The sequence below is a fragment of the Parambassis ranga genome, chromosome 21 (assembly GCF_900634625.1).
Source record: "Parambassis ranga chromosome 21, fParRan2.1, whole genome shotgun sequence".
Classification (NCBI taxonomy): domain Eukaryota; kingdom Metazoa; phylum Chordata; class Actinopteri; family Ambassidae; genus Parambassis; species Parambassis ranga.
The window spans coordinates 5873400-5891386 of NC_041041.1; the positions used below are offsets into that span (position 1 = coordinate 5873400).

Below are 17987 nucleotides of genomic sequence, written 5' to 3' on the forward strand. Positions count from 1 at the left end.
TTTCTTCAATCAGTCGTAATAGCTATTGTGCTATGTTTAAATTCATATGGTTTGATAGGACAAAAAAAAACCTCCCACCCGGAGTTCCTCTGCATTACGCTCATCCTCGGCCACAGCTAAAAGTCATCTTGTTTGGAGACTGTTGAAAACTAAGAGAAGACCTGAGTGAAAAACACAAGAGGTCAAGTTTATATTTTATTGGAAGAATTTGAACAATATTCTTGATAATAAACTGGTTGGAAATTATCTTGAAAAAGCAATTTTTAAGCTCGCTGCTGTAAAAGTTGAGTTTAACACACAGTTCTATAGAGATTTCAGCGCCGGATGGCTGCGGCTTGGAGGCGTACTCCTAACGTAATTTCGCTGTGTACTAGTATTTTTGTACTTGTACATGTGACAAATAAACTCTATTCTATTCTATCTGAGATGGCGTCAGATTTTCCAGGTGATTGAGATGATCAACATTTAAAATGTGATCATTTAAATTTAGTGGATGTAAAAACAAGATTCAGGTGAAGAGCTGGCTGTAGATGGAAGAGGTTTGCTACTTACAAAGTACTTTTGTGGCAAAATGAATGAAAACATAAAGGTTGTAACAGGTGCAGAACACTGAAACATCCTCTGTTCACTGCTCAGCCTTCACTCATTCATAGGACAGTCAGTCTTCAGGAACATAATGTCATTTCTGCGGTCACTGGGAATTGATCACAGTATATTCTGGTGTTTATTTGTTACCTTTGTAAGGGTAAGTAAATGCATGAACCACATTACAAAGTAACTTTAAAATAGAAAGCGTTTATTTACATTAAATTGAATACATTTAATCAAGTTACACATTGATTAAAAATCAAATCTGATTTTTGTCCATTTATTATTGTTCATTTTATGTCATGCAGACACTGACATGTATACAGTAACAGGAAACATTAAATACTAGAAAAGGGCATTTCCTATAGAAAATGCAAGTTTGATTGCTGCAGCTGAAACATTGCTTTGAATGCTGATGTGAAGGATTGCTCTGAATTGCTGGAGAATCAGAGCTTTGTATGCCTCTGTGTGTCAGCCTGTCACCATGGTAACAGCAGAGGAGACCTCAAAAACCACTCCAACTTTGAGAGCCTGGTGTGCGGAAATGATTCTGAACGATTCATCCAGAGATGAACATTTTGATAGTTGCCTAGCAATGGCAATCAAACTAATTAAACAACATATACAGTTCCATCTTCTCACCTCTGGGAGGTGCTACAGAGCTGTGAATGCTTTTAGAAGCAGACCTCAGTTTTTACATTGTCCCTCAAGATAAATACAAACTCAGACATATATAAACCTTAAAAACAACGATGAAGAGATGATATAGAAGCAGGCAGCATTACATGACAATGAATTACATTATATCACACTGTGGAGAATTACATTCATCAGCTCACATCCAATCAACAAAAGAAGTACATGAAAGTACATGAAGTACATAAAAATTAACATTTTGTATGGGCAGTATAGTCACAATCAGAAATACTTTATTAATCCCAGGGGAAAATTGCTTATGTGTGCACTAATTTGGTCACTGTAGCAAATGTAACCCATTCCAGATGATGAAGACTGTCCTGTATCAGCTTGTCTGCTTAATTTTACTAAAGAACTGGTATCAATATATAATAATACAATGCAACATAGTGTACTCTGTAAGTTAGTCTGTATGTTGGTTTTGCCTCCTCCTCTACTGCCACTTTAATTAAATATTTCCTATTATCAGCTTTAGTTTTTTACTTTGTTAACAAATTATCTGAGTTTTGTTCACTGTTAGGTGAAGTATGGCCTCTGCTGTTGTGTAGACAAGCACACCAAATATAGCTATGCACAAATGGTGTGTGGATCAATAAAGCACCAAATTCAGCAATGTTATTCAAGTCTTAAACTGTTAGATTGTCACCTTCCACCTGGGTGGAAACTCAAACAGAGCTGAAACAAAATGGAGGATGTTTGTTTTCTGTTGTATAAGTTACACAAGTGTTCACACATGTATCCTACAGATTAAGAGTGGAGAGTATCTACATTGGTTCCACTTCAAACACAAAGTGTGTGGAGGGCAGGTCACCTGTATGTATTTTCAGAGTGAAGCCATCTATCAGTATGAGTTTAGCTATTAACACATCCACACACTCATGGTGCACACAATGGATGTAACCACATGGCTACAAAACAGCAAAGGATCAAACTATGTGATATAAATTTGTGGCTGCAAAGCTGGAAAGAAAACCACTAAACTATGATTAAGACAATCACTATTTACTGTGTCTGTATAACTCTCTTTGTATTTCTCTGACAGCCTGGTCGTTTTGTGCACATTGAAGTAATCCTCTCTGAGTGTTGTGGAAAAGAACATGAACCTCCAACACAAACCTTGGATCTTCAAACCATTTTCTCACTCCTGGTGAATACTCCTTATCTCTGGTGTGATGCATCAGCGCCACAATGACTGGTTTATTGTTAGATGACACTAAAAGGCAAAGCAAGAAGAACAGAAATGTTTTAACATTATCGCACTAAGGCCATAAGGTTAGAGGTTCAGGACGTCCCCACATTCAGAACTTTGTTTAACATGAAATATCTGAGAGATGTTTAAAATATATTAACCTTAACTTTACATATCTCAGTGACCCTCTGTACATTACCTGCTGCATGTTTCTTGACTGCTTCCACATCTGAGTCAATACAAGATGTGATTGGACAGAAGACAATGATGATGTCACATTCCTGCACATTTTCTGTCCTCTCCACCCGAGTTGTTGAGGTCCAGCTTCTTTTCTCCACCTTTTCTTGTATGGTCTTATGAGCACCAAGAGTCTCACCAGTAACGACACGGGAGTAAATCACTTTTGGAAACCACGCTGAAAATAAAAAACAATCATCGCATTAATGTTGATTCATTAACACATGTACATGTTCTGTGTGACACAAGTTTCATTTGAGCAGCTGAACATGAGCCTCTACCTGAAAATCATCATAGCAACCAGAACACTGAACCACTGAAGAGAGGCTGAATGAAGAGGACAGCCTGACTCAGTTTGTCTTTAGAAGAGATAACCCTTTAATGCTCCACACTGTCCATGGTTTACATACTAATCATTCATTAGATCAATGTGAGCAGCTGTGCAATGGATTCTGGGAGTAGTGTTTAAAGGGGCATTAAGCTGTTTATTCAAAAGATGCAACTGAACTCCTCTTTAAAATAAACAAAAATAAACAAAATAAATGAAGGTCAATTCAGGTGAACATGAACATGTGCTGAACAATGTTCAAGATGTAATCTAAGAATCTTTCAAATGATGGTGATGTGTGTGAGGTTTGAACTCATGGACATGTACCATCATTAGAAAAGAGGAGAACATGTCAGTGGTGCTGGAAGACTTTCAACTGAAATCAAAACTTTAAACTACTTAAAAGACCAAATTCTATACAAACATGCATCTTAGAAGAAAAATAATCTTTATTGTCCCATAAAGATTTTCCCTTAAGGGACAATAACAGTAGATGTAAGTAATAGTAGCAGGTGTCTCACAACACATACACTTTACAGTCTGCACCACAAACAACTTGTAAAATCTGTTGTTTAAATTGTTGCTGGATCTTTACTCTGCCTCTCCTCAGAGTTTGTGGCAGCTGGAACAGACTCCAGCTCCTCTGTGACTCTGCACAGGACAAGCAGGTTTAGAAAAAGATGGAGGATGACCGGCTGCAGACATCTGTACAGAGGCTCATGTTCATCTTCTGATCACAAACACTATGTTATTTAGAACCTTTTGCTCTCACAGAGGCAGAAAGTACAAATTTGTCTCAAACTGTAGCTGAATAATAAATCAGACATTTGACTCTTCAGCTGCACAGAGACGACATTTGTGATGAATAATACAAGATGTTCAGATAAATGAATATGCAGTAAATAACTCCTTATATTGATAACCTGCTCTTGGTTTCTTTGAAGGTAAACTGGTCACCACATCAGTGAGCAAATCCAAAACATCACTGTGGAGACTTAGAAATTTCTTCTTCAACTCTTCAGCACCTGCAAAGCAAACATACATTTACTGAACACTGTCTGAACACAAACTGTGTCAGATCTTACAAGAGGAAAGATAAATAGAAAACAACAAAGAAATGTAAATAGTTGAACATACATGGAACACAATCTTTGATTTCAGAGCTCTTCAGTTCTCTTAGGATGTTCTGCCATTTCTCTTCCTCCTCAGCCATCTGCATTAGAAACAGAAGACATGTGAACACAGAGACTAGAAGACATATGACAGAGTGATCTTTGTGCTGTTTCTACTGGTGGAAAGTAACAAAGTACATTAACTTTGTTTTTTACTCATAGGCACTACTATCAGCATGTTTCCTGTTGGCTGCTGTTTTAAAAATGAAGATTTTTGGTCAGACTCACACATTTAGGTCTGTGTTGTTTGTTTTTAAGCCAGTTTAAGTGAAGATGAAAATGCGTTATGAACATTAATGCAGGAGCTCCAAATCCATTTCACCCTTTTTTAAATCTTTATGTGCTTTTAAAGTTAAATGCTCTTTCTTACTTCATTTTGTTGGATCATGGCCACAGCAGCAGTGTCAACTGGAAATTGTCTCTTAGAGTGTGGATGGCTCAAACTGTCTGAGTCTGCAGCCTGTCCTTCTTCTTTCTCCCTGTTAACAAATGTCTCTTTTGAACAGTCAGGTTGTGATGGTGATGTCTCCATATTTTCTGCAGCCTGTGCAGACAGACACAATACAAAGTTTACTGTGATGTCTCCCTGAGCTTTAATGATGGAGCAGATATAATGTTATTAGAGCTCTGTATCTGCGGTAAAAACAATAAAAGACGACATAGGAAAAAACTACCTGTGGCATTTATTTATAAGATATAAATATACTGGAGGTATTTCCTGGTAGAGACATATTATCACTATAATTGTACCACATATCAACTCTAGATAGAAAAAAAGTGATTACATTCTCTGATTCTATGGGAAAAGCTGTACATGCAGTAAAAGCTTTAACCTGGCTGACAGCAAATCAGCCAAAAACTAAAGAACTAATATTTCAAAGGGCTGTATGTTGCAAATGGTTAAACTTACAGACCTAAAACTCTGGATTTCTCCATAATATTGATAGATGTACATCAGTGAATTTTCTAAAAATATCTGAGGGGGTCTTCCTGAAACTGGATGATTTCACACAAATGACCCTGTGGTGTTTTCATTTCCCAGAGAGTGACAGTAATATTCCTGTTACACTCAGGGTTTGTGTTAATTTAAGAAATTTAGATTTAAATTGTTACCATTTTTGCATAATCAAAGTAGTAGTAGCGGTAGTTGGCTGCTGATATATTCAGACCAAGTGTTATTAAAATGCTTTTTGGTCTGACTGACACATTTAGGACTGTTTTAAATCAGTTTTATTAGGACAGGGTTGTCTTAATGAGGTTAACTTCAGTGAAGACAAATATTTGTTCTAAACTTTGATGCAGGAGCTCCAAATATATTTCATTCTTATTTACCTGCATGTCCATTTCAAGATAAATGTCTTTCTCACCTTTTCTTTTTGGATCTTCGTCTGATGGTGTGAGTCTGACTGGTTGTTAGAACTGAGCTCAGTGTCATTACTTGAATGTAGTCTTTTTTTAATTTGCCCACTGTTTGACTCTGCAGCCTGTAGAGAGACAGCAGACTGTTCTTCTTCTTCTTCCCTGTTAACAAATGTCTCTTTTGAACAGTCAGGTTGTGATGGTGATGTCTCCATATTTTCTGCAGCCTGTGCAGACACAATACAAAGTTTGATTATGTGTTAGAGAACAGATTAAATCAAGTCTTCTTACAGTATGAGCTGTGATGTCTCCCTGAGCTTTAATGATGCAGCAGATGAACAAGTCCTGTATTCAGAACTCACACAATCAGTAAAGCTAAAGAAGTTTTTCTTTGTTCTCATGGACTTGTTATCTCTTCATACTGTGCAGCCAGAACAGTTTGACAGTTACACTCATGTTTTGTTTTAGTTAATTTAAGAAATTTGAATATAAAATATCACAATGTGTGCATAATCAAAGTAGTAGTAGTGGTATTTGTGCTGGTTGGTCAGCAGTAAAAACAGTGTACTTACAGTTGGTTCACTCTGGACCTCTTCTGGACGGTCAGGTTGTGATGTCTCTGTATTGTCTGCAGCCTGGTTGTCTTGTTCTGTGGAAACAAGTGTTACGTGTTGCTGATTTTCTAGGTGCTGCACAGATTTGTGTTGCTATGTGGTGCTACAAGACTGTTCATAGATCATGTTCATGAAGGTTCCTCACACTGAGGCCTTTACTGATAAAATTCTAGGAACATTCTCAGAATGAGCTCACTGAGAGTTTTCTTAGATAACAGTATTCATGAAGCATCTTTGGCCTAAAAGAACTCCTAAAGTGGAAGACTGGTGGAAGATAAAGTAGCTCAATACATCAAAAGCTAATTTTTTAATTCAACCCAAATTTATATTTATTCATCCACCCATAAAAAGTGATGTTAAAAATATTATACAAATATTTGTCACAATTTGGCTCAAACTGTAGCTCAATAATAAATCAGACATTTGACTCTTCAGCTGCACAAAGACGATATTTGTGATGAATACAAGATATTCAGATAAATGTGACGCAGTAAATATTTATTATTATTTATATAGATACCTGTTCTTGGTTTCTTTGAAGGAAAACTGTTCACATCAGTGAAGAATTTCAAAACATCACTCTGGAGACTTTGAATTTTCTTCTTCAACTCTTCAGCACCTGCAAAGCAAACATAGATTTACTGAACACTGTCACATGAACACAAACTGTGTCAGATCTTACAAGAGGAAAGATAAATAGAAAACAACAAATGTAAATTGTTGAACATACGTGGAACATAATCTTTGATTTCAGACCTCTTCAGTTCTTCCAGGATCTTCTGACATTTCTCTTCATTCACAGCCATCTGCATTTGAAACAGAAGACGTGTGAACACAGAGACTAGAAGACATATGACAGAGTGATCTTTGTGCTGTTTCTACTGGTGGAAAGTAATAAAGTAAATTCACTCACTTGGTATTCACATGTCACTTTACATTTTTGGTCAGAATGGATTCTTTGTTTATTAAATCAGTTGTTTAGACAGAGAGTTGTCTCAAAAATCATTCCATATTTGCATTAGTTTGTTTTTCTTTAGATTAAAGGACAAAATGTTCTGAACATTCATGTAGAAGCTTCAAGTCCTTTTTACCTTTTTTAATCTTTATGTCCATTTGAAGATAAATATAAAAATAGTTTTACACGACTGACCTCAGCAGTAAACTCAGCTAGAAGTTTTTCACAATGTGGACACATCAGTGTCTGAGTATCTGCAGCATGTGGAGACACATCAGACTGTTCTTCTTCTTCTTCCCTGTTAACAGATGTCTCTTTTGAACAGTCAGGTTGTGATGGTGATGTCTCCATATTTTCTGCAGCCTGTGCAGACACAATACAAAGTTTGATTATATGTTAGAGAAAAGATGAAATCAAGTCTTCTTACATTATGAGCTGTGATGTCTCCCTGAGCTTTAATGATGCAGCAGATGAACAAGTCCTGTGTTCACATGTTAGTAGAGGTCAGTCTGTATCTGCAGTTTGATTCATACAGCATCAGAGATCAGACTTCACTCAGGACTCATCATTCAGAACCACAGTTAACTATGCAGTAACTTTGTTTACATTTATGGGATTATCTCATGTAATCTCTGCGTTAATTACTTAAATTAAACAGTGCACTTACAGCTCCTCGACTCTTTGAGTCCTTGTTATCAGATTTCTTCCTCTCTGTTGGACTGTCAGGTCGGGAAGTCTCCATATTCCCTGCAGCCTGGATGGAGCTGGATTGATCTGTGGAAACAAGCGTTACATGTTGATGATTTCTGGGTGCTGCACAGCTTTGTGTTGCTTTTTGTTGCTACAAGGACAGCGTTAAAACTACCAGGGGTTGTAATCATGACGTTTCCCAGCACTGATAATTTGCACTTGAAATCCTAAAACTGTTCATAATGAGGACATTTTCTTAGATCACACAGCATCTTATCTTTATAGAATTTTCTCTGACACCACAGACTAAAATCAGCTGGTCACACACCTACAGGTAACATCTTGGAGGATTTGTCTACATTCATCCTTTTTAGTCTGTGGAAACTATCTGTGTTTTGAATGTCGCTCACCTGCAAGGAAATATTCCCAGTCCATGTTGTATGGAGGTTTTATCTCACACCTGAAACACAGACAGAGATTTTGTACCAGTTAAAGAACAAAGTCTTTGTTCATGTAAGCAGAGCTTCCTCCTACACTGCAGAGAATTGTATCAAGGTTATACACAAAGGATTTGGTGATTGCTGTGAGACAGAATCAGTAGTTTATTTCTGTTATAGGGATCAATAAATCATCTCCTTCAGGAATGTTAATTAAGACTTAAACTGTTGTTGTCACCTTCCACCTGGGTGGAAACTCAAACAGAGCTGAAACTAAATGGAGGTTTGTTTTCTGCTGTATAAGTTACACAAGCCTTCACACATGCATCCTACAGATTAAGAGCAATACATTTGTACCTACACAAGCATAAGACACTTTGTTTAAACTGCTCCTGTTCACAGGCTGCATACTAACTGTTATGAGTTTAGAATAAGTGTGAGTGGAGACCAACCTGCTGGATTCTGTGTCTCTTCTGTTCTTCTTACGCCGTCAAGTCCTGGTGAATAAACCTTTATATAAAAAGATCCAGCTCCTTTTCACAGTTTAACTTTCATGTAACGACGTGACTTTAGAGAAAAATGAACCTTTACTGTTAAAATGTCGGTGCAGTCTCACCGCAGGGGAAAGAGAAAGAGAAAGTATCAACTCACAGTGGGAGGATCAAAACAGTGCAGAGAAGAAAATATATGTCTGTGAACTATAACACTCTTTCTAATTATAATATATATATATATAATTGACTTTGTGCTACCCCATGCTGTAAAAGTTCATGTTAACATGCAGTTCTGTGGAGAGTTCAGCCTCAAGTGTCCACATGAGGAACTGCATCTGTTTGCACTTCTTCATTGTAAACAGTAACAGAACATTGGTGCTCCCTGCTCCACAAGTCAGTGGGAGTTGATCATAGTATATTCTGGGGTTAATGTCTTACCTTTGTTACCAAGTAACTTTAAAATAGAATTTTATATATATATATATATATATATATAAAATTACACATTGATTTAAAATCAGACTTTTGTCCATTTATTATTGTTTATTTGATGTCATGCAGACACTGAAATGTATAACAGGAAACATAAATATTGAACAATATCAAACAGTTCCATCTTCTCACCTCTGGGAGGTGCTACAGAGCTGTGAATGCTTTTAGAAGCAGACCTCAGTTTTTGTAGTGTCCCTCAAGATGTATACAAACTCAGACATACATAAACCTTTTAAAAACAACACAGAGGGAGAGATGACATAGAAGCAGGAATTACATGACAGTGAAATATGTTATGCTGTCTATCTTAAAATCACTGCCCGCAACTGCACCTTTTGGTGAGGACAGCATAGAACCCATTCAAGACTACGCTGTATCAGCTTGTCAGCTATAAAGAACTGGTAGATATTGTTTGTGTGTCACTCTGCGTGTTGCTAGTGTGTGTATGGTAGTGGTGTTTCCTCCAAGTGCTGTACACTTTAGTTAAAAATAACTCCTATTATCATATGTCCTCATTATCAGCTTTAGTTTGATGATCTGAGTGAACTCTGCCCTCTGCTGTTCTGTAATGCACAACAAATATATGCAAAAATCAACATTGTTTCCACAATGTGGGTGGAGGGCAGGTCACATGTATGTGTGCTCAGAGTGAAGCCATCTATCAGTATGAGTTTAGATATTAACACAGCCACACTCATGGTGCACACACTGGATGCAACCATATTCTCACATGACCACAAAACAGCAGATCAAACTACTAAGTGATTTCAATCTGTGGCTGCAAAGCTGGAAAATAAAACCACTAAACTATAATGGACACCATCGAGATTTACTGCATCTGTATAACTCTCCTTGTATTTCTCTGACAGCCTGGTCGTTTTGTGCACATTGCAGTAATCCTCTCTGAGTCTCGTGGAAGAGAACATGAACCTCCAACACACACCTTGGATCTTCAAACCATTTCCTTCCTCCAGGTGAAAACTCCTCATCTCTGATGTGATACATCAGCACCACAACTACTGGTTTATCGTTTGAAAACACTGGAAGGTAAAGAGAAATACTTGCTTATTTTCAAACGTAGAACATATAGATGCAGCAGTATTGCACTAAAAACACAAACGTTACATGTCCTAGGACAATAAATATCTGAGAAATGTTTTAAAATGACAAAAACAAATGATACTGCATCTATGCAATTCTCTACCTGCTGCTTGTCTCTTGACTGCTTCCACATCAGAGCCAGTACGGGATGTGATTGGACAGAAGACAATGATGATGTCACATTCTGCCAAGCTTGTCATCTCCACCATTGTCCATGTTCCCTTCAAATTTTCCAGCATGGTCTCATGAGCTCCAAATGTCTGACCCGTAACAACAGTATGAACCCTAACTTTGTACGGATACATCAAATCCCACCATGAAGATGATGGGTTGGTTGCTGAGGAATGATTAACAATTGTCACCATTAGTGTTTATACATCGTGCACTCTTGAAAATGAAACAAAAACATTAAACATTTTGTTGCAAATAGTCAACAGGGTCACAAGAAATATGGAAAAAAACACAAATTAACTGCCAAAGAGAAGAATCAAGAAGCTACCAGGGACCCATTATCTTCCAGTGCTGTCATGTTGAACTGCAGATCTGCAACCTAACCGAATTGCCCAGAAGGTGTTGAGTGCTGAGATACAGCCAAGGTAAACAAGGCTAACATCTGACCACCAATGATCAAAAGAAAATGGAAGTAAACACTTAGAGCCAAATGCCCATGGTCACTATATTAACAATACATACCATCCAGCATTTTGTTTAACCCTTATTTAGCTGGCAGTGGTGCAGCATGTTTTAACAGCAATGATGTTGATTTTACGCTACACATTAGTGTTTTTTCTTTTCCTTAAAGGTAGGGTAGGAGATTTTGAAAACTCAGAGAGACACACACGCTCCTTTCTCTCGGAGCTCACCCTGAAGCCATGCCTCCCAATCACATGGACGTGCAGTACCTGAAGATGAGCTGTGGTCTGTGACTTTGGCCATCATGCACGTACCTCTCTGGTGCTGCGCAGAGCAGGAAGAGAGTGACAACCAGCCAATACTCCATACAGGGTCCACCCGGAGGATTGGCTGATGTTTTTAGCGTTTTATAGCTTTTGGTTGCTATCGGATTGTAAAGAGAAGTTACACTAATTTAACAAAAAGTGCATCAGAATGAAATCTCCTACCCTACCTTTAAAAGTTTCGTCAGACACATACCAGCTGGTACCTTTGCTGGTTGGAGCATGCACAAAACAATTAGTGGGTCTGATCACAAAATAGTATTTAATGTAGAAATTTCTATATCTGTAACATATGACATTCAGTAAATATTTCTCTATACAGAATGTGTGGATCACCTGGCTTTGATTCCTCTTTCTCTGGCAATCTATCCACGAAAGCGGTGAGAAGGTGCAAAACATCACTGTGAAGAATTTGCGGTTTCTTCATCAAATCGTCAACAACTGCAGAGAGAACAAACACCTAGTGCAGACTGTCACTGAAACACTGTTTGTATACTAATCGTCTCACATACTGTAAGCGAACTTACAATATTGAAATAACAAGAACACAATAAATAAATGTACATACCTTGAACACAGTTTTCAAATTCAGAGCACTTCAGTTTCTTTAGAATAGACTGCAGTTTGACCATCTGTATTTAAAAGTGAAGATTTGTGCAAGTGACGAACCAGTGCCAGTGTACCATTTGAATTAGTGCATGAGCTCAACATCTTCTTCACATCACATCTTTTCACTCTTCTTTAAGCTTCATGTCCATTTAGTGCCAAGTGCTTATCTTACCTCTTCATCTTGGGTCTCAGCCTGATTGTGTGAGCCTGGCTGGCTATCATCAGTGTCTCCAGTAGCTGAATTGTCATTTGGACATTTAATCACTGTCTGAGTGTCTGCGTCTGCAGCCTGTGGAGAAACAATAAGATTGTGTATGTGTTATAAAATGAATGATAGAGTTTTCCCCTGACATGTAGTGATGGGAACAGATGCTATTGTATTTGGCACATTATTAGGGCTCAGTGAATAATAGTTCGTAAGTAGGCTACTGGTCTAGTAGCTGTTGTGAGTGCTTGTTATCATGTTGCCATTTGATATCTATCATCTGACCAAGTACTGATAACACACCAAGAACACTGTTTTGATATTAATTAAAACAGGCAATGCTACGGGTGGTAGGGAAGCTATGCTACATATGCTCTGAGTGAAGCCTTCGGTGATGAGTTTGATTAAAAACATCAATGGTGCACACATTGTTTGCAACCATATCAGCACATGGCCAAACCACCAACTAATAACAGCAAGTGTACAATCACTCCACCACCTGAGCTGCAGATGCCCATAGAGCTGCACATGCAGGAAATATAACCACTAAACTACCTAGAAGATTTCCTGTGTAAACATGTTATTAAAAATCAGTCTGTAACTGCAGTGTAGGGTTTGATTTATACATCACGAGAGACCAGACATCACTGCAGTTATACAGCATGCACTTTTTGCTTATATTTACAGTTCAACAGTGAATAAATTCAGCTATAACAGTATTTTCTGGAGCAATATTCCTGTCACTCTCACTGGGTTTTTATTTATTTTGTATATTTTATTGTGACGTTTTTAAAGAAAATGAACAAAATGTGTACATAATAAAAGTCTTAGTAGCAGCACTTGCACTTGTGCAGGTTGGCATGCGTCACTTCTCACAGTAGAAACAGTTTACTTACTTGTTGTGGACTCTCCTGTGAATCCATGTTGTCAACATTCAGGGAGAATGAAGCGTGCAAACAAATGATTTGAATCCAGATTTAGAATAAAAACGTTTGAACATTTTCATTTTAAAAACAGTTTATCAACAAAAGCGATAAATTCTGGACATGATCAGAAACCATGTAATGATTTACTGTTAATGTTTAAAGAGAATGTGAGGAGAGAGCTCTTACCTTTGACTCCATAGCTCTGCTCTGCTTCGACTCTTTCAAGTCAAAGGTCTTAACAGCCCCCTGTTCATAGTTTCACTTTCATGTAACCACGTGACTTACAAGAATTTGGTGGTTATTCTTATTATATATATTATATATATATAAATATATATATATTTGCTGCAGGGGAGGAGTCAAAAGTGAAACCAGTTGAATGTTTTGGAGTGAACAAAGTTCAAGGACTGTGAGAAGTAGGAGGATGGCTGTTGAGTTGAATACAGTGTAAAAACATGTAAAAGTTGTTTAAAAATAATTTCAAAAACTGTTCTTATGATATTAATGTGTATTTGATATCAGGAGATTTCTTTTTAACTCCATTATGTCATGAATGGAATAGTTCTCTGACAAAATTCAGTAAATGCTGAGACTGGCACACTCATATCTCATATCTAATCTTTCATATCTCATCTCTTTCTCTGTGGGTGTGTGCGTGTTGTAAAAATCCAATCTCACTGTATTCCACACAGTTCATAGTGTCATGTAAAAACAAAACAACATCTTTATCAATATAGACACAACGATCTGACGACAAGTGCAGGGAGACACAGGCACTATACACGAGGGAAGGGAAGTAAAACGGGACACAGTTACACATTAGACCGGGCAGGTAATCAGCCGGAGGGAGTTACACAAACTAGAGGGAGGTTAGAACTATCAAAATAAAACGAAATCAGACAACTTTCAAATTACTGAACACCCAACACACTGTAGTTATGGTCTTCATTGTGACACTCAAACAAGTATTTTTACATTTATTGGTGATTTTAATATTGCTTATATCTTTTAACATATTATAAAGGTGCTTATTGATTTAAATCTGAATTTCTGTCTCTTTTTATAAACAGTTATTTCGCATTTTTCAAGAATGATCAAGGATTGGTTCAGTCCCCCACAAGTCTTACTTGTGTTATGTTATTCTCGTGTGCTGCTCTCTGCTGGTTTCATTGTGCCTACTTCTTTCTGAATTGAGTGCAAATGTCAGTTATTTTCTCATCCTATTTTTTTGCCAGTCTTTAACCCTTGTGTTTTCGTCACATTTGGGACCCTTTGGTATCCCTCGGGTCAAATTGACCCGGGACATATTTGGGGTGTTAAAAGCAATTACAAATCAAAATTTAACTTCATAAGCCATTAACATATATGACTTTTATCTCAATTTCAAACAACAGAGACAACATATATGTTAAATTATTGCAATCACCCCTACTAGAACACAATTAAAAATGGAAATTTGTTTTTGTAATTTTAATATCCACTGTCACTGTCAAATCATACATAACTCTGAACTTTCTTGGTATGTAAGACACCAGAGCAGTGTTGACTGTGAACAGGAAGTTAGAGGAATGCACAGGCCTTTTCTTCACAGTTAGAACCTCAGGTAGGTTCTACCTGAGGTACCAACCATTGTCAGCTTTCTTTTGAGAAGCTAACACCACTCATGTTCCCTGGTTTCTTTCAGCAACTCCTCCTTCTGGCTTCCCTGTATAAATTTGCATGTTCCATGCATAAGATGAAACAGCATCACAGGCAGCCCAGATTTTGATGCCATACCTTGCTGGTTTTGAGCTCATATATTGCCTGAAAGGGCCTGTAAATCCCACAAGGTGTTCATCCCCGGTTACATTGAGCCCAGGGTTGTAAAAGCGGGGAAGCTGGTCCACCTACAGGTCCCACACAGTGCGGATTGCTGCCAACTTGTCCCCACGCTGTCTTACAGGTCTTCATTCCTGGTTGTCAAATCTGATGATTCTTGAAAATACATGGAAGCTCTTCAGAGACATTGTGGCTCTAAAAATCGCTCTCCCTGTCTCAGCATCCCACAGACTTTCAGATGACAGATGCCAAAGTAGGCATGCAGATGCATGAAATCCACCTCTTTCCACTGCTCACCAAAAACACATCATATCCAGAACAATTTTCTGAATTGAGTGAGGAATCAGCAGCTCAAAGGATGACTTTACATCCTGAACATGCGTCACTGCAAATCTTGTGGGCCCTGGTACAATCCACATTATGTTAGCAGCTGAGCGAGGGGGTTCTCCCACTGGGGATGAAGACCATACAGCCTTTCCATTTTTTGACAAAGATGTCTGTGGGCCTCTTCCAGTGGCTGGCTCTTGGGCTGCTTCAGCAGCTCCTTGTAATGCTTCATCTGGATTGTTCCTGGTCATCTTCAAATTCACTCTCAGAATCAGAATTTATTTCTAAATTGTCTTCATATTCTGAGACATTTTCCTCTATCACATTGCTGTGTGACTGGCTCTCTTCAAATATGAGCTCTAAAGCCCTCTGACAGCTGAATCTTTTGGTCATATTGAGAGTGGAAGATTCTCTACTGTGAAGTAGAGCTATTTATATCGTTTGTCCCCTCCCCTTAATGAGCATGTGTAATACAAATAGTGTCTTTGATGTACAGAATGTTACAAAATATTGCACAGTGTCAAGAGAGCGGGAAAATGAGATCAGAGAGCTTCTCTGTGCTTAGATGTGCTTAATGTGTGTGTACATCTATCTATGTGGGTCAAAGTGACCCGAATACCATATGAAGGATGTAAATGTGTGGGGTATAGTAGCAAGTGTGCTCAATTATTTTTTTTTTGTACATGTTTATCACAGAAAATAAGCTAAGCCCATGGAGTTTCAGGTAGAACAAATGTATACTTCTAACATTTTTATTCTTGTAAAAATTTGAAACGGGTACCACACAAGGGTTAAATATGTCTTTTGAGTTGCTACCACTATGCTACTACTGCTATTATCATATATCAATATTGATTATTGATTATCCGGTTTAATTGCCTCCTTTATATGCCCTGGAACCCACATACTGAGTAAAAAACCTAAACAAAGAATAACCCTATTATACTTAACACACACTGCAAAGCTACATCCTCCCTTTAAATTATCCAGTGGTCTTATGAGCACAGAGCGTGTCACCCGTAACAACAGGGTGAATCTTAACTATTTGCAGACACATTACAGCTGACAATGACCACAAGAAGTCGATCGCTGTGAAATGGTTGAGAATAGTTACCATTAGTGTTCATATTCATATTAACGCTCAAAGATTCACTGCACAGTATCAGATGACTCACCTCTTCAGTTTAACTCTACAGGAGTGGATGCTGTTTCTTCTAATGAGAGAAACAGTTCAGTTTATTAACACATGCATGACACAAACATTTGTTGTCTTCTGCACAGACCTCTGTATAAACCACCATTTCTTTTGCAAACTCACAACATCAGACCTGCACAGAATGGGCCCAGACTCTGACGGTTGGGTGGGATATGTTGCAGTTTGAGGAGCTTTGAGCTGGATGTCTCACTTGCATTGAGCATGTTAAAACTGGATGACTTGTGCAGTTTAATATTGAAAAAACATGTATACAATATCTTTCCCATGTTATTTCCACTGACAAAGCCTTGAAAGATTTGGCTTTAAATAAAGTGATAATCCTTCAGGTTTCTTTTTACCACACACATATTGGATCATTTTTCTGAATGAATAAATGACAAAGTGAAATATTTCTGTTTTATTTTTCCACTGTTGCGATTTTTATGCAGACATATTTATAAACAAACTCTTCACAAAACAAGACAAAATGTCTCTCCTACTATGGCATGGCGGATTCGTACAAGTCTCACACAGTTTCGTGTGCACCAAACAAAAGGTTACATGTGATGGGATATGACTGTTTGCGGTCGCATAATCATTTATCAATAATTATATTTTTCGAGCCACAATACTATATAGGCTATAAACTAAACCAGGGGTTGGCAACCTTCAGCATTAAAAGAGCCATTTGGGCCGGTTTCCCACTGAATAAAGCACACGCGGAGCCACAAGCCCCTAACTACTAATCTACACCTATCTGACCACTAAATTGAAGGTAATATTAATCTATATATAGGCCTAATATAGATAGATATAATATTTATCTGAACAAAAAATGCCAGTTTATATGTTATTTTGATTTCAGTGTGCCGTCATTATTTTCCTCCATGCCGTAGGCTACAGTCAACCTGAATTATGAAACACGTAGTTCAGGGTCCGATATAAAAATATGTATTTTCAGAATAACAGCTTGTGTAATTATTTCTTTCACCTCGTTAATGTAAGTTCTGCTCTTGAAACTCACTGCACAGTGTATCGTATCCATTTCAGGGCTGTAAGACTTGATTTTCACGAAGGATTGAGCTCTGATCTGTGAGGCTGGAGCGATGTTTACTTTTTCATGTAGTTCATGATGGAAAACACCAGCTCGCACAAGTATGGGGATCCATAGGCTACTTTTCCATGTTCATATAAGTGTCAGGAATGTCATTCCATGTAGGCTGTCGAACACCAGTTTGTCCGGTGTCACAGGTGCTGCGTACAGGACGTGACCGTGACGCATATTTTGACAAATTATTAAAAGTTTTATTTTAATGTCACGAGAGCATCTCAATCTCCAAAGAAACAACTATTACTATGAAAAAACTAAATGAATAAAATAAAATACATTTAAATTAAACTGCCATTATTTATTCACATCATTATTATTATTTTTTTTCCAAAAATGAGCTCGCTGCCTGGGAGCCACAACAGAGGGATGAAAGAGCCTCATGCGGCTCCGGAGCCGCAGGTTGCCGACCCCTGAACTAAACAGAAGCAACCTTACGCAAAGATGAAGAGGAGTCCACTGTCTTGCTTCGCTTCCTCTTGTATATGGTC

The 17987-nt window shown here is 37.8% G+C and overlaps 2 protein-coding genes across 4 annotated transcripts in view; both read right to left on the reverse strand.

The window, feature by feature from the left end:
• Positions 1–775: 775 nt before the first annotated feature.
• Positions 776–13322, reverse strand: LOC114426655 (uncharacterized). Of its 3 annotated transcripts, XR_003669367.1 has the most exons (8): positions 13236–13316; positions 13019–13061; positions 12090–12206; positions 11877–11940; positions 11645–11749; positions 10456–10689; positions 9384–10291; positions 776–1230 (listed from the first exon to the last, which is right to left on the reverse strand). XR_003669367.1 is itself a non-coding variant. In XM_028394195.1 (7 exons), exons 1-7 carry the CDS (start codon positions 13244–13246, stop codon positions 10059–10061), a joined length of 780 nt encoding a protein of 259 aa, XP_028249996.1. In that variant the 5' UTR covers positions 13247–13322; the 3' UTR covers positions 9289–10058. The 3 variants fall into 3 exon arrangements, 2 of the variants coding, with proteins under 2 accessions (XP_028249996.1, XP_028249995.1); XM_028394195.1 differs by lacking the exon at positions 776–1230 and having other exon boundaries at positions 9289–10291; positions 13019–13033; positions 13235–13322; XM_028394194.1 differs by lacking the exon at positions 776–1230 and having other exon boundaries at positions 9289–10291.
• LOC114426624 (uncharacterized protein DDB_G0283697-like) overlaps positions 776–17987 on the reverse strand; it is a 403048-nt gene continuing 385836 nt past the window's right edge. Inside the window, exons 20-27 of the mRNA XM_028394144.1 lie at positions 6704–6802; positions 6142–6218; positions 5578–5796; positions 4581–4754; positions 4176–4251; positions 3962–4063; positions 2673–2888; positions 776–2497 (exon numbers count right to left, since the gene is read on the reverse strand). Coding sequence (XP_028249945.1) covers positions 2283–2497; positions 2673–2888; positions 3962–4063; positions 4176–4251; positions 4581–4754; positions 5578–5796; positions 6142–6218; positions 6704–6802 — 1178 coding nt within the window. The 3' untranslated portion in view covers positions 776–2282. The remainder of the gene's footprint in view (positions 2498–2672; positions 2889–3961; positions 4064–4175; positions 4252–4580; positions 4755–5577; positions 5797–6141; positions 6219–6703; positions 6803–17987) is intronic.

Excerpts from the sequence above, each read along its gene's own strand:
- LOC114426655 (XM_028394194.1), bottom strand. Across the intron at positions 12,207-13,018 it reads CACAGGAGAGTCCACAACAA|GCTGCAGACGCAGACACTCA; the intron begins GTAAGTAAACTG and ends GTTTCTCCACAG. Across the intron at positions 10,292-10,455 it reads AGTCAAGAGACAAGCAGCAG|TGTTTTCAAACGATAAACCA; the intron begins GTAGAGAATTGC and ends TTTACCTTCCAG.